At 43.5% G+C, this 13,086-nt stretch overlaps 1 protein-coding gene across 1 annotated transcript in view; it reads left to right on the top strand.

Moving 5' to 3' along the window:
• The window catches only part of ncanb (neurocan b), a 94,710-nt gene that overhangs the window by 17,878 nt on the left and 63,746 nt on the right, over nt 1–13,086 (top strand). Inside the window, exons 5-8 of the mRNA XM_070909062.1 lie at nt 577–704; nt 3,744–4,037; nt 5,107–5,964; nt 10,271–11,497. Coding sequence (XP_070765163.1) covers nt 577–704; nt 3,744–4,037; nt 5,107–5,964; nt 10,271–11,497 — 2,507 coding nt within the window. The remainder of the gene's footprint in view (nt 1–576; nt 705–3,743; nt 4,038–5,106; nt 5,965–10,270; nt 11,498–13,086) is intronic.

Below are 13,086 nucleotides of genomic sequence, written 5' to 3'. Positions count from 1 at the left end.
CAGGCATGCCAAGCCACTGGAGGAATTCCTGATTCTTTTAACCTCTCCTTGACTTCCTACCTCTATCTCCCTCTTTCTGTAAATCTGTAGTGTTCTTGTATTGCCAGAGCATTAAACACATTTCAAAACGATTTTAGGTAAAATGGTTGGGTAATTATTCTGTGGAACTCACACCGAGGGCAGAATAATTAAAAGAAACAGGATATTGTATCTATTGAAGTGCTTTCCAATTGTTGTCCTGAGGTTGTTGTGACATGTAATGAATGTTATTATATACCTCACTTTGGCATTTCAGACAGTTTCAGGGGGGATATTTATGTGTTTATTTTTCCGTTATTCTTAGGGTAATATATCTGGGTAAACTCTGAGAGGAAGATATACTTAAACTCGTTGTATTCAGGGCAGAAGATGATAAAAGTGTAGAGCAGTTTTCATCTTATTTTGTATGCTTGTGAACGCAGACTCATCCCTGGGGAGCCAAGTTTGTCTGTGGCTGCCTTTTTCATGGCCATGCTATATTAATCTCCTTCTCTCACTCTCTCTGTCTCTGTCCCCATCTCTTGGTTTTCTCTGAAGGTATCCCATCCAGTCTCCTCGGCCTGGTTGCTATGGCGATCGTGAGGACTCGCCTGGAGTCCGTAACTACGGCAATAGGTCCCCTGATGAGCTGTTTGATGTCTACTGCTTTGCTAAGCAGCTTCAAGGTAGGAGTCAGGAGCTCCAACCATAGATTTTGGTTTAGTCATGCATGGGTCCACTAAGCCGTGGGTGTACAGCGCGAGAACGCTGTGACCAGGACTTAATACTCTGTTAGCTCTGAAAGGAAGAGGGCAGCAGCAAAATGAGAAGGAGAGAGAGAGAGACAATATTGAGTCCAGCTTTCACGTCACAATCTCCTGCAGGCATAAGCTAAGTGGGTCAGTAGTGTTATCCTAAAACTTTACTTTTCGATTTGCAATGCCACAGGCTGAGGTGGCAAAGACCTGCAACAGGTGGACGAAATGTCTTTGACTTTTATTTCAAGTCATTAACTCATGTGACAAACCCCTCCCCTGCACTTCAATTGTCCAATCATAAATTAACAACCATAATTAGGCACGGACAGCTTGTCAAGCTTTGGATTTGATCACATGCTGAAGCAGTGTGCATGGGGCTGTATTATGAGCAATAGCCGTATATAAAGAGTTTGTAGGGTGGTGTCTTTTCTAGATCAAAACAAAAGAGCAAAAGTTTAAGGAATGGATAAAACACTGTCTTACCAAGTCTGCTGGAGACAGCTCAACCAACTCATGGAGTTACAGTAGCTTTAGTTAAATAGGTAACGACAGCTGATAAAATCTGCCAGCAACATTTGCCAGCACTTCAGCTATCAAATCGAGGGTTGTCGGCTAGAAATTAGAAGAAATTAGAAGCCTGCTGTTGCTCATGTCTGTGTGAAATCTAAAACCCATTGTTTCAAAACTGACCAAGAATACAGAGTAGCAAATCTGCCACCAATGTGGATATGTATTGTGCTGGAGGGGAAAACTTGACAGGCATAGCAACAGTAAGTAAGGAGGTGAGGCTCAGTGAACAGTTAAGGTGCTACTAGGCAGAGCCAACATGAAAGCCAGATCCATCAAAACTCCACCAGATCTGAAAAGAATTGAACCTTTATGAGAGGTTGTGGATTCGATCTTATCAATATCCAAATAACTTGAGGCCTCATAGTGTCCCACTAATTATTGTTTAAGATGAATTCCATGGGCGACTGAAGTTTCTGGTTGGCTCACTACTACCTATCGATATTCCTTCAATATTTCGATCCTTAGGTGGTTCATGACATCCTCTTTTCACTGCGACATATATATCCACCAACACACTGTTTCTATTATGGCAGTGTACTTTAGCTGTCAGCGATCTGATCACTCTTTTGCTGCCACACCACTCAACGGAAGCCATGCCCTCACTTGCTGTTACTGCTGTCACTGATGTTCTTTTACTATTTCATAAACCCCACTTCTACCCCACTTCTACCCCCATCATCCACCTGCAGACTCTGAGTTTAAGTTTCCGAGGGGGGAAATTGTGGTCATCATTCCTAACTCCCTGCTGTGCTGAGCCTGGTGTTTCCTTGTGGGGAGAGTCCGAGCCTAAACGCCATTTATCATCAGTGCACATATTCTACATTCACATTATAATCAGGTCCACGGCAGTTGGACTTGATTATAATGTGACTGAAATATTGTTGGGTGTTAGTGATATTTGCATATCTTAAAGAACAATCACGAGCACAGCACGATTTTTAACACCACAATCAGAATCAGAACTACTACAGGGGTTAGTTTATCTAGGTCACTTGTTATGAGCTGGTACGAACACATCTGTTATTAAGCATAGTAGTAGTCAGAGTTACCAGAGCTATTTGTAGACAATATAAACACCCTGCAGGTGACTTAGATGCTGAGCAGAGAAGATTACAGGACCAACTTCAGACTTTGTATCCAGCAATTTACAATGTGATTCAGTGAAATTAACAACCTGATTGAAACGATCAGCAGATAATTTTCTTCAATCTAAGTAAAATTACTCTCTGATACTAAACTGGTGTTTTATCTCTTATTTTGTAAAAACAGAACAACTGGAAGCTGTTGTTCAATACACAACCATGATTTCTCTATCACATGGTTTGGTTTACTGTAACAGAAGTGTTTGATTTAGTCATATTCTTTCTCTAGTTTTGGAAATACAATATGCACAAAAATGACTTTAAGTGAGCTGATTTATTTTCACTCTGTCATCATTTCTTTTTCATTTCATCATAAATCTAATTAATTAGCAACTTTCTCACCAGCCTTCCAATGAATGTTTCTGTCATCTTCTGGCACTTCATCACTCCTAAAATAATCCTGTTCTGCCTCTTTCTTCTTTCATTTTGTTAGAATCTTCACCCTTTACCCCTCACCTCCCCATCTCAGTTCCATAAATCAGCAACACCATTCTTTACTCTTGGCATAAATCTCCTGGATCCTCATATCAAACTTGTTCATCTGTTCTCCGATCCTCATTCTCACTGTCCACTCCTCCAGCTCATATTTTTTTCATCACACACTGAACTGCCAGTGGATTTTCTGATCATATAATTTCATTTGTGCTGCACAGACATAGTGGTCCTCTTGAGCTCTCTCTGTCTGGCTTGCTAAAGGCCTATTTTTGCATCACTTCTGTATTTTATCCACACCAACCCCGTCTTTCTTCAGCTTCTCCTTTCTTCTCCTCCTTCAGTCGTAGTCTGTGTACTTGTCTTTCTCTCAGATCCCTCTTTGCAACTGCTTTGAATTCAAAGAATTGTCTTTACATAGTCTGTTTTTTGAATTGCTGATTACTGTTTTTATTATATTTATGTAATAAAATAAGGTGCATTCATATGCACAGCAAGTACAACCTTTCTTTTATCACACTACTTTAAGTCTCCACCTTTTATTACTTTGACAAAGTTGACAAAGGAGAAAGAACTTATTGCCTTTAAAGTAAAAGAAAATACGGACAGACATGTGCACACTCACAACAAAAAACAGACACAGACTCAAATGTATCTACATCACTTTGAACAACCAAATAAATCCCTAAACTAACTCCCTCAATCATAAGCCAACTGAACAAAGACGATCCTAGTCTGAGGGTTAAAATGCCGTCAGGCTCTCAACCATGCTCTGTAACACGCTAAAGTGAGCTCCTTGTCCCTCTCCTTCTTCTTCTCCCAGGTGAAGTCTTCCACTCCGCAGTGCTGGAGAAGTTGAGCCTGGCCACTGCCTCCACCCACTGCCATTCCCTGGGAACCCAGCTGGCCACTGTCGGGCAGCTCTACCTCGCCTGGCAGGCCGGCCTGGACCAGTGTGATCCCGGCTGGCTGGCTGACGGCAGCGTCCGCTACCCTATCAACGTCCCGCGGAAGAACTGCGGCGGAGACGAACCCGGGGTGCGGACTGTCTACAATAACCCCAACCGCACCGGCTTCCCCGACACCACAGCCCTGTTCGACGCCTTCTGCTACGGAGGTACTGATGAACTTGATGCACCATCATTGTGGTAATTGCCATGGCAACAAGAGGGGGGTCTTGGGACTTGCTTTCCATTGTGGCTATTGATTAGCGCAAGATGTTTGTGTCACACATGAAGTAGTTGCAAAGAGATTGTGTGGCATTTGTGCCCCCTCCCCCCCCCCCCCATTGGATTTGAGGGCTTGTATGTGTATGTTGTGTGTAGTGTGGCCTGAGAGAGAAAGAGAGAGGGGGAAGCGAAGTAGAAAGGGAGAGAGATAGAAAGAGCAAGAACATGAATGAGTCCAACTGGGGCTTGCAGTGACTCTGTGTCTGACCTTGTCTTTTATCATGTACCGACTGACACTGGAATAAGTTAGTTTCATATTCACTTTGGATTGACTTTACGCCACATTCTGTTCACTGATATTGTGTATTTCATATTTTATCAAACCTACTAATTTGCATCTAGAGCTTATTTTTGTTTTTCTGGCTTCCATTGATTGTAGCAGACTACAGATTGATATTTCAAAATTATATTTCCACAGAAAAAAGGATGACATTTTCGTCTTCCACAACGTCAGCTTATGAAATTTTCAGTGAAGCGAAACATCTGCATAACCCAATCATTTTAAGTAACAAGAACAGCATGAGAGCAGAGCAGCAGTGCATTTGTCAAAACAAACAGCTGATAGATGAACCTCTTCATTGCACCAACAGTTGTATGCACATTTACATTAATATTTAAAACAAATTATGTCTTTCAGATGGCTAAAAGTAGATAAAAATGGTAATGGTAATGTTTTGTTTCATAGCATAAATTTGGTTTATGTAAATAATATTGTCGATACAATCTCATTAATATGACACAATGTATGCATGTTGATTTAAAAATGCCACATGCTTGTCAGTCCAGCGTGTTGCATGCTCTGAATTGAATCTTGTTTGAGTAGCAATAACAGGTTTACTGCAATAGGAGGAGAGCGGTAAAGTGAGGCTCGGTGTTGTGTTGTGAGGCAGCAGATGGCGGCTGAAGTGAAAAACAGTGCTGTTGCTTTTGGTGAAATGTGGCTGTTGTGTGTTGCAGCCCAGCAGCCAGTGGGGGTCCAGGCTGCAGAGGCACAAGTTTTGTACCAGACCGCCAGCCCAGCAGCAGAGGCCATATCCTCATCCGTCACTGAAGCCCAGCGTACTGCCCCTTTTTCCAAGACTTCCACCTGGACTGGCCTGGTTGACTTGGACAGTGCAGGAGTCCACTCCATTGCTGGAATCAACAACTCCTCTGAGATCTCTGAAGAGCATGTAGTCGTCCACTTGCGGCCAGAGGAGGGCTGGGGTAGAAAACAGGATGGACCCAGAACCAACCAGGAGGAGTCTGGCGGCCCAGAAAGTAGCAACACCCTGGGCCTTTCTGACCTCGAGAGCCCGGAGAGCCATGGAGGTTCTGCTCATGAAGAAGAAGATGGTGGCTATTTTGGATCATCCGACACCCCAACATTTTCCTCCATGGCTTCTTCCACTCCTCAGCCTCAGACGAGCAACAGTGTGTTGGCTGAGTTTGTTAACACTCTGATGAGGCCCTTTAGGTACTGGACTGGAGATGAGGAGACAGAAAAGGGACCTTCAGTGCTTGAGGAAAAAGCAGGAGAGAATCAGACACAGGGAGAAGAGTCCAGCAGAAACCTGAGTATACCAAAACCCAGTGGAAACAAGGGAAGCATGGAAAATGCCATCATGGAGCACAGGAGTGATACATTTTCCTTCAGGGCTCCTACCAGTGGACTACAGATTCCAGATGAAGGTCTGTCTGAGCAGGAGAAAGAGGTGATGCCACTGATTCGTTTAGTGCCTGCAGTGCAAATCACAGGGCAAAGTGACACCACCACTCAGCCAGGAGAACCAGCCTCCAGCACATCTGATGACAACCCTCCACCCGCTGTTAACGGTATGAGCTCAACATATGTCTGTGTTTCTGGGGTTCACCTTTAACCTTTAAAACTGACAACTGAGTGTGAAAATGAAATAAAACGAGGGTGAATTGAAACTGTTCTATTTCAAATAGAAGTGTGGGGCATTTAAATGTCTTTGGTAAATATAGGATTTGTTCAAGTAATGCTTTAAAACATTCTCCGTCTCTCTTTTCCACTCTCTCTTCTTTTCCCTAAAGTATGCTGTAATATATTCCTCCACAGGGCAATTTGAAGTATCGCTGTAGATTTAATTAAACAGTAATAGCAAACAAAGGGGCATACCACATACAGTAATGCAAAATGTTGGAGTGGAGACTGTTCTTCATTCTTCATCTGTCCCTTCATGTGCCGTGTTTACAGTACAGGCTGTCAGAAGGAGTACAAGCTAAGCTTGAATTTTAATCTACTTTGATGCTATAAAAGGTTTGCTTGCATCTGTATTTTTTGTTTGGAACAAAGCAGACCTGCATCACAAAGTACAGCTTATTTTTAGGAGTCAAAGAAGTATTAGACTGAAAAAAATGACTGGTATTAGCTGCGGGGAATAAATTAAACACATGAGAAAAACAAAGCAACTTGACCAGACTTTGGATAAGAAGTTTAAGAAGTCTGTGTTCATACACAAAGAGAGAAATGCTCTGGGGAGTATGAGAAGACCTGACAAATGCAGGGGTTCAGTTAGTTAGTGTGTGTGTGTGTGTGTGTGTGTGTGTGTGTGTGTGTGTGTGTGTGTGTGTGTACAAGCTGAAGAACCTCAGACAGGTAACATCCACAGTGGAGGGAATTACCCTCAGGAATGGTACGGCACAACACACCCAAGGATGGAAAAGGTCACCAGGTCACGGTATTCAGCTCATGTCTTCTTGAAAGCACACTGACACCAAACCCAAAATCACTTCCTCTGGTTTATAACTGCAGGGGTAAAGGTAGTAAAGATGAGAGCAACAGCTCGTGGCTGGAAGGTTGCTGGACCAATAAGTACTGAAGCAAGGCTCCTACAGTAAAGCCAAATTACAGCTCAGAAACTGATCATCAGCCACAAGTAGAGAAGTGTACCAGATAGAAGACGAAAAGAAAGTGTACCACCGCCTTGGGTGGAGGAAGTCAGCTTCTCTTTTAAGGGCGATCACAAATAACACATCCTTGGCATCAGCTAAAGGGGAGGATACAAAGAAAGACTAAGATTCTCCCACAGACAGCCAGTAGAATGATTCAATAAAGGTGATATGCCTTTCTCACCTTGCATTTGCCGGCTTTATTAATATAAATACTCACTGCTGTGCTACCTGAAATCCGATGCCAACCCCCAAGGTATTAATGAAAATCCAAGCTTTAGTCCGCATGCATTATTCACAGCTGTATCCAATTAACGTGGAGGCTGGGCTGCACCGCCGTTCGCTCTCACCTCCATCTATGTCTCTGCCAATTAGGCCCCGGCTCTCTGAAGGTAGGCAGTAATGATCACTGCAGCGAGGATGAGCAACACAAGGAGGGGATGAGTAGAGGGAGAAAGAGGGAAGAAAGGGGAAGATGGAGAAAGAGGGGTGAGGAAGAGTCACTTCTTTCTTTAATGTTGCTGTGATGGAAAGCTGCCCAACTGATGTGTCTTCTTAAACTAGCATCAGTGAGCTGAATTAACTCTGTTATTGCACACCGCAGGCTATCCCTTGGATCTCCACACTTCTTAGTAACTGATGGTGCCATGTTGCCTCTTTGATTGAGGGGGGATGCAAAGCTGTGCACTGCAGTGCATCCCTGAAAGATTAGAATTTAAGCATTGAATCAAATTAATTTGAAATTTTGAAAAAAGGTCTCTTTTCTCTCTGAATGTAGAGCGATAACTTCAATGATCTCCCCTGCAAATCAAAAATATTTTGAACATTTTATTGCATTAAGTGTAATTTTGTTAAGCTCCTAGTGGAGCGATCTTCCTCCAATAAAAAGCATGTAGAAGTCCTGACCGTCTGTCAAGGAAATGCATGTCTGCTTCAAACCGGTCTCGTCAACCCCACGGATTGAATTTATGTGATAGAAAACAGTGGGGTGTGTTCGCTGACACTCAATGTAGATGCTCCTGACATGATACACATGGCCACGCAATAACTTCTCCTTTTTTATTAGATGCCATATCTGCAGTTGGGCTGGGTTGGCATTGCTACCAACTCTCTCTCTCTCTCTCTCTTTCTCTTTGTCGGCCTCCACTCTCACAATTTAATATCATGTCTGCCTGACCCGAGGGATTCTCTCTGCCCGTTTACTCCAGTAAAGTGGAGTCAACACAGCAGAACCGCTCACAGTGGAAGCACACAATTACCGTCTGAACAGGTTCTATTATAAGTTTGTTTTGCAGCATTTCACTGTTGAGTTGTGTTTTTTCCACCAACGGATTTACAGTGTCAGAGCTGAACTTTAACCGTGGTCTAAACAGCACCACGAAATCATCCAAACCTATGTCTAATTGTCTCATTTTATTTATTACATGGGCCATTACATAGATGATCAAACCAGATTAATGTCTTTAATTATTCTCACTTTCATCAGTGTGTGTAGTAAAAGTATGTAATTAGCTATTTGGATTATTAATAGGACAATTACGCCGGTCTACATGGCTCTTATGGAAATTAACCTCAGGCTCATAAACCTCACTTAGGCATAAGGCAACAGCGGACCTTCTGAATAATTTACATTCATTTTAATATTTTATGCATGGCCATATTTGTGTATGTTCTCCCTCTCGTGGTAATTTGTTGTGCTTGGTTGTGTTGCACACCCCCTGCTGTATTGCTGTACTTTACAGACATGTTAACTGAACTGAGGACAGCCAAACCGAGCTGAGCGATGATGATTCTAGCAACACTAGCCGGGCCTCTCAGTAACACGACTGCACTGCTGCCATAAAAAAAACAACACACCAGCCGTGAGTCACACATGCAGACAGAATGAATTATTGATGGTGTAGACAGTCTGTGGTTTAAAGCCGTAAGCTGATAAGGTACAGTGGACCACTTCATCTAAATAAACAGGTCTAGATGGAGCTTGCTGCGGAGCAAGTCATTTGCTTATCGCGTTGCAAGTGGTCCTGCGTTTTTCCACATGGCTTCTCTCACCACAGGCAAGTGTGCTCCTGCAGGAGGCTGTTTGGAGTAAAGGAATCCACAGGGAATAAGAAAACAGGGACAGAGAAGAGGAGTGTGAAATTGCTTTGAATACATCTTTCCATCCTTTTGGTGTGTTTGTGTCTCCGGGTGCATGTGTGCACACGTTTGTTTATGGGCTTCCACAAGAGATGGCTTCCATCTTTGTCTACAAACTCCAGCAGCTTTAGAAGCCGCACTGATCAGCTCCACTGGTGGGGAAAGGAGCCCAAAACATCAAACTTACAGTAAATTATAGTTAACTGCTAGCTCACCAAAAAGTACAGCTTGTCTACAGGTTAGAATAAACATGGAAGGGAAATTGAACCTAATTCCCATTTACATCTTAATGTCTTTGTATGATATTTGCAGATGCACACCTTCAACAAACTTCAAGCTAAACACAATATGGGCTGTTGGGAAATTTGATGTATTAGTACATAAAATGATGGAGTATGGAGAAGTATATGATCACATTTATGAATGTGACATGCAGTTTCTGCATGTAAAACATAAATATATATACACAATATTCACTGGATTGAACATAACCTGCGTGTAGTAATACAGTTTGACAGTTTGTTATTTATTAGTAATTGCAAATATTATTAAGAATTGTGTTATTTGGAGGTTATTGGGTGTCTAGACAGCCTAGGAGTAAAAGCTGCCTGAGAAGACAGCGTTTGGGGAAAATAATGTAAAGTAATCAGCGAGAAGGTTTTAGTTGGTTTAGGCCTCAGATCATTGGTTCTGAATGGGATTATTTAATGCCAAAAATGTCTAAAGTGATTGGAACATTTTCATTAAAATATTATAGGGTTCAGATGTCGGACTGGACCAGGTTTAAAGGCCCTGAAAACATATATTCTCAACCATCCTCTGATTGACCGATGGGATCCTACATGACTACAATTTGTTTACCATAAGATGATTACAATATGTATGTTTACAATAAGATGAGACAGATCTTAGCAGACTCTTAATTTTGAAACTGTGCTCCCTGTAAGAGTTATATAGGGCTCATGTAAGCCAGCCTTGAGTTTTAATTGCTAATTCCACATCCATAAAATTACATCCACCCCCGCCATCCCCACCCCCATAATGGAATTGTATTAATTAGTCTATTCTGTCTCTGTGTTCCCCGTAGAATTCACTGCATCAGGTCCCAACGAGAGATCACCACCCAGTGAACATGTCAACTTATCCAGTCCTCAGGATCCCAGAGGAGGCCCGGCCTTTGCTCCCGCCCCCAGCAGCCACTTTCGGTGGGCCATCAAGTCCATGCGTGGCTCCAAACTAGGCCCCCCTGGAAATGTGGCCTATGTGGGTAAACGTCCCACCTGGGAGCCTATGGAAGCCAAAGCAGGGCCACTCGAGGTGATGACCCTGCCCAGCTCCCTTCGCCAGGACAACCCGGAAAACTATTCAGGCCAGGGGAGGGACCAGGATGGAGAAGATGCTAACACTCCATCAGCTGCCAGAACTGCATCAGGAGAGGAGAGGGAGATAGAGGGGAGCAGTGAAGGGAGCAACTTTCCTGGTGGGTTGGGATTGAAAGCCAACAACTCGGAAAGCAGTGGTGTCAAACTGAGTCGTGAAACAGAGTCTTCACTCAGCCAAAGCCAGACTGAGCTTGTCACTGTGGCAGAACACACTACTCTGTCCCAGTGGCAGCTAGTGGAACAGCCCACCACCCCACCTCAGGGCTCCCAGGAGCCAGACACAGCCGAGGAGGCCAGAGGAGAGATCCTCTATGTCCACCGGCCTGCTGACAACCTCTCCTCTGCTTCTTCACGAAGAGGAGAAAGTAGTTCAAATTCAGGTTCCACTCCTGTTTTTAGGAAGCACAGCAAAGGCACGAGCAGAAAGGAGGTCGTGACTCCCACACCTGAAGCCCTAATGGAGGTGCTGACAACTTCTGAGGTAACCACAGTGGAGCTCCTGACAACCAGAGACACACAGAGGACGGATCCTACCACCACAGAAAATTCCTCAGACAGCGCCACCACTGAGGAGCCATCTATTTCCATTTCATGGGTTCAAGAAGAGAGGGAGAAAACAACAAGCGCACCCGACCGGCAGGACCACATCTCAGATACTCCATCACCCAGTGAGGGATCTCAAACGACTACGGGTGTCATTCAGTTGACTACCTTCGCGTCAGACTCCAACGTTGGCGCCACAGAAATGGAATCCAGGTCTGCAGTGTCTGAGTCCTTCGTGGTTGGAAGTCGGTGGACACCTTTCAAAGGCGTGAGCCCAAAGTCAGAAGAGCACAAATCTTCGGTGACGTCAGACAACAAAGACAACAAAGACACAAACAATCCTTTCGGCATTTTGGGACCCAACTGGGCCTTTGGGCTCATGCCATCAGGTACGTACGCTCCCGGTATTCCCAAAGAATGAACTTCACTGTCACTATTATCTTCATGATTATGAGTGATTATCTAATCAGTAGCGATTTATTTAATTATGCACGCTCTCAGTGAGAGCCAGAAACATCATTCACGTCATAGCTATCCTGAGGTGACATACAGTACAGTAACAGCACTAAGTTAACACTGCTGCTTGCCCTCCACCTGAGTTCACAAACCCTGCAAACCACATCAAAAAAATGCACCTCTATGTCTTTACTGTGTCTGTCTCTTGTTGTTTCGTTCTACATCTCCACTCTCTCTCTTACTCTGACATACATCATGCATTCTTAATCGCGGCTTGTTCGTTCTCTTTGCCTTCACATCCTCTTCCTTTCCTCTCCTGTCCTCCCACGTTGGTATATAGAGAGACAGCCCCAGACCGCAAGGCAATGCACTGAGGTGAGACCAACTAGGTCTTAGCGAAGTAATTAGTGGGTCAGAGTGAGTGCAATTAGGTGAACTGGGGGAGAGGCAGAGATCCTAGTCCCCAACAAATCAATGTAGACACAAACTACAAGATGGGACTTGTAATTGACTGTGGTCTCTTCTCCTTTCTCATTTTCAAGTTTGTTCATGTTCGCTCGGCTCTTTCCCTCGCGTTCGGCTCAACTTTCCTCTCTCGCACTCCATCCCCGAACTACCTGAACAATGATAGCAGTGTCTGAGCTGTTTGTCTCAGCATGCTCGCATTGATTTCCTTTGATAGTTAATGGACCTGCGACTGTGGCAGAAAACCACAGAGTCAATGAATATAACAGACGCTGTATTTTTAGGGCCACTCGTCTCTTCCTTGTCTAAATTTGTAATCTTAACAACCCAAATGTGTTTGCATAATGTTTAGTGCATCTGTTTAGAATTAACGTGTATTATGTGTTCCTGCTAAACTAATGCCACTCATTCATCCTCAGCTCAGAGTGTCTGGTGTATTCTTTGAAAATACATTTCTAAAATTATGACTCAGATCATTAGTCATCCTGCTCAGTAAAGTGCGTTTCTAAAACTTTTCTTCATAACTCATCACATGGAGAGAGGTAGCAGCATTTACATGAAGCCTTTTATGTCACTCATAATAAGTATAACAGCCTATTCAGAATACATACGCCCCGTGTTAACACCTCAATCATTCAGACAGAAATGTGATTCTGCCAAAAGAAGTGACGTTAACATTTTGCAGTATTTTTGACGGATGGAAATTTGTCATGTACTGTGAAATGACTTCCAATTACTGTATGTTTTTGGAGGTCTTTTTTTTTAGCAGTTCGCCCACTTGACTTACGTCGAAGATTCACCACATGATTGCCTCCATTGTTTGGTTCAACAGTGACCGTCTTGTCTGAGTAGTGGTAGTCTTTCCCAGGGGAACCATCTTTGGCGAAGTGATGTTTTCTAGTTTACAGGAGATTGTGAAGCGGGGGACTTACCTTCTTCCATTTAATAACAGCAGGAGGAGGATATTCTAATAAAACTGTGGTTTTGGTAGAAAGCGCAGTGGCTAATTAATAACAGTGCAAATGGTCAATACAGGACCATCGTGATTGCTTGAGGT

This window comes from Enoplosus armatus, chromosome 7, assembly GCF_043641665.1.
Source record: "Enoplosus armatus isolate fEnoArm2 chromosome 7, fEnoArm2.hap1, whole genome shotgun sequence".
NCBI lineage: Eukaryota > Metazoa > Chordata > Actinopteri > Centrarchiformes > Enoplosidae > Enoplosus > Enoplosus armatus.
The sequence above is the reverse complement of the archived record's forward strand: the minus strand, read 5'-3'. Positions and strand labels throughout refer to the sequence as shown.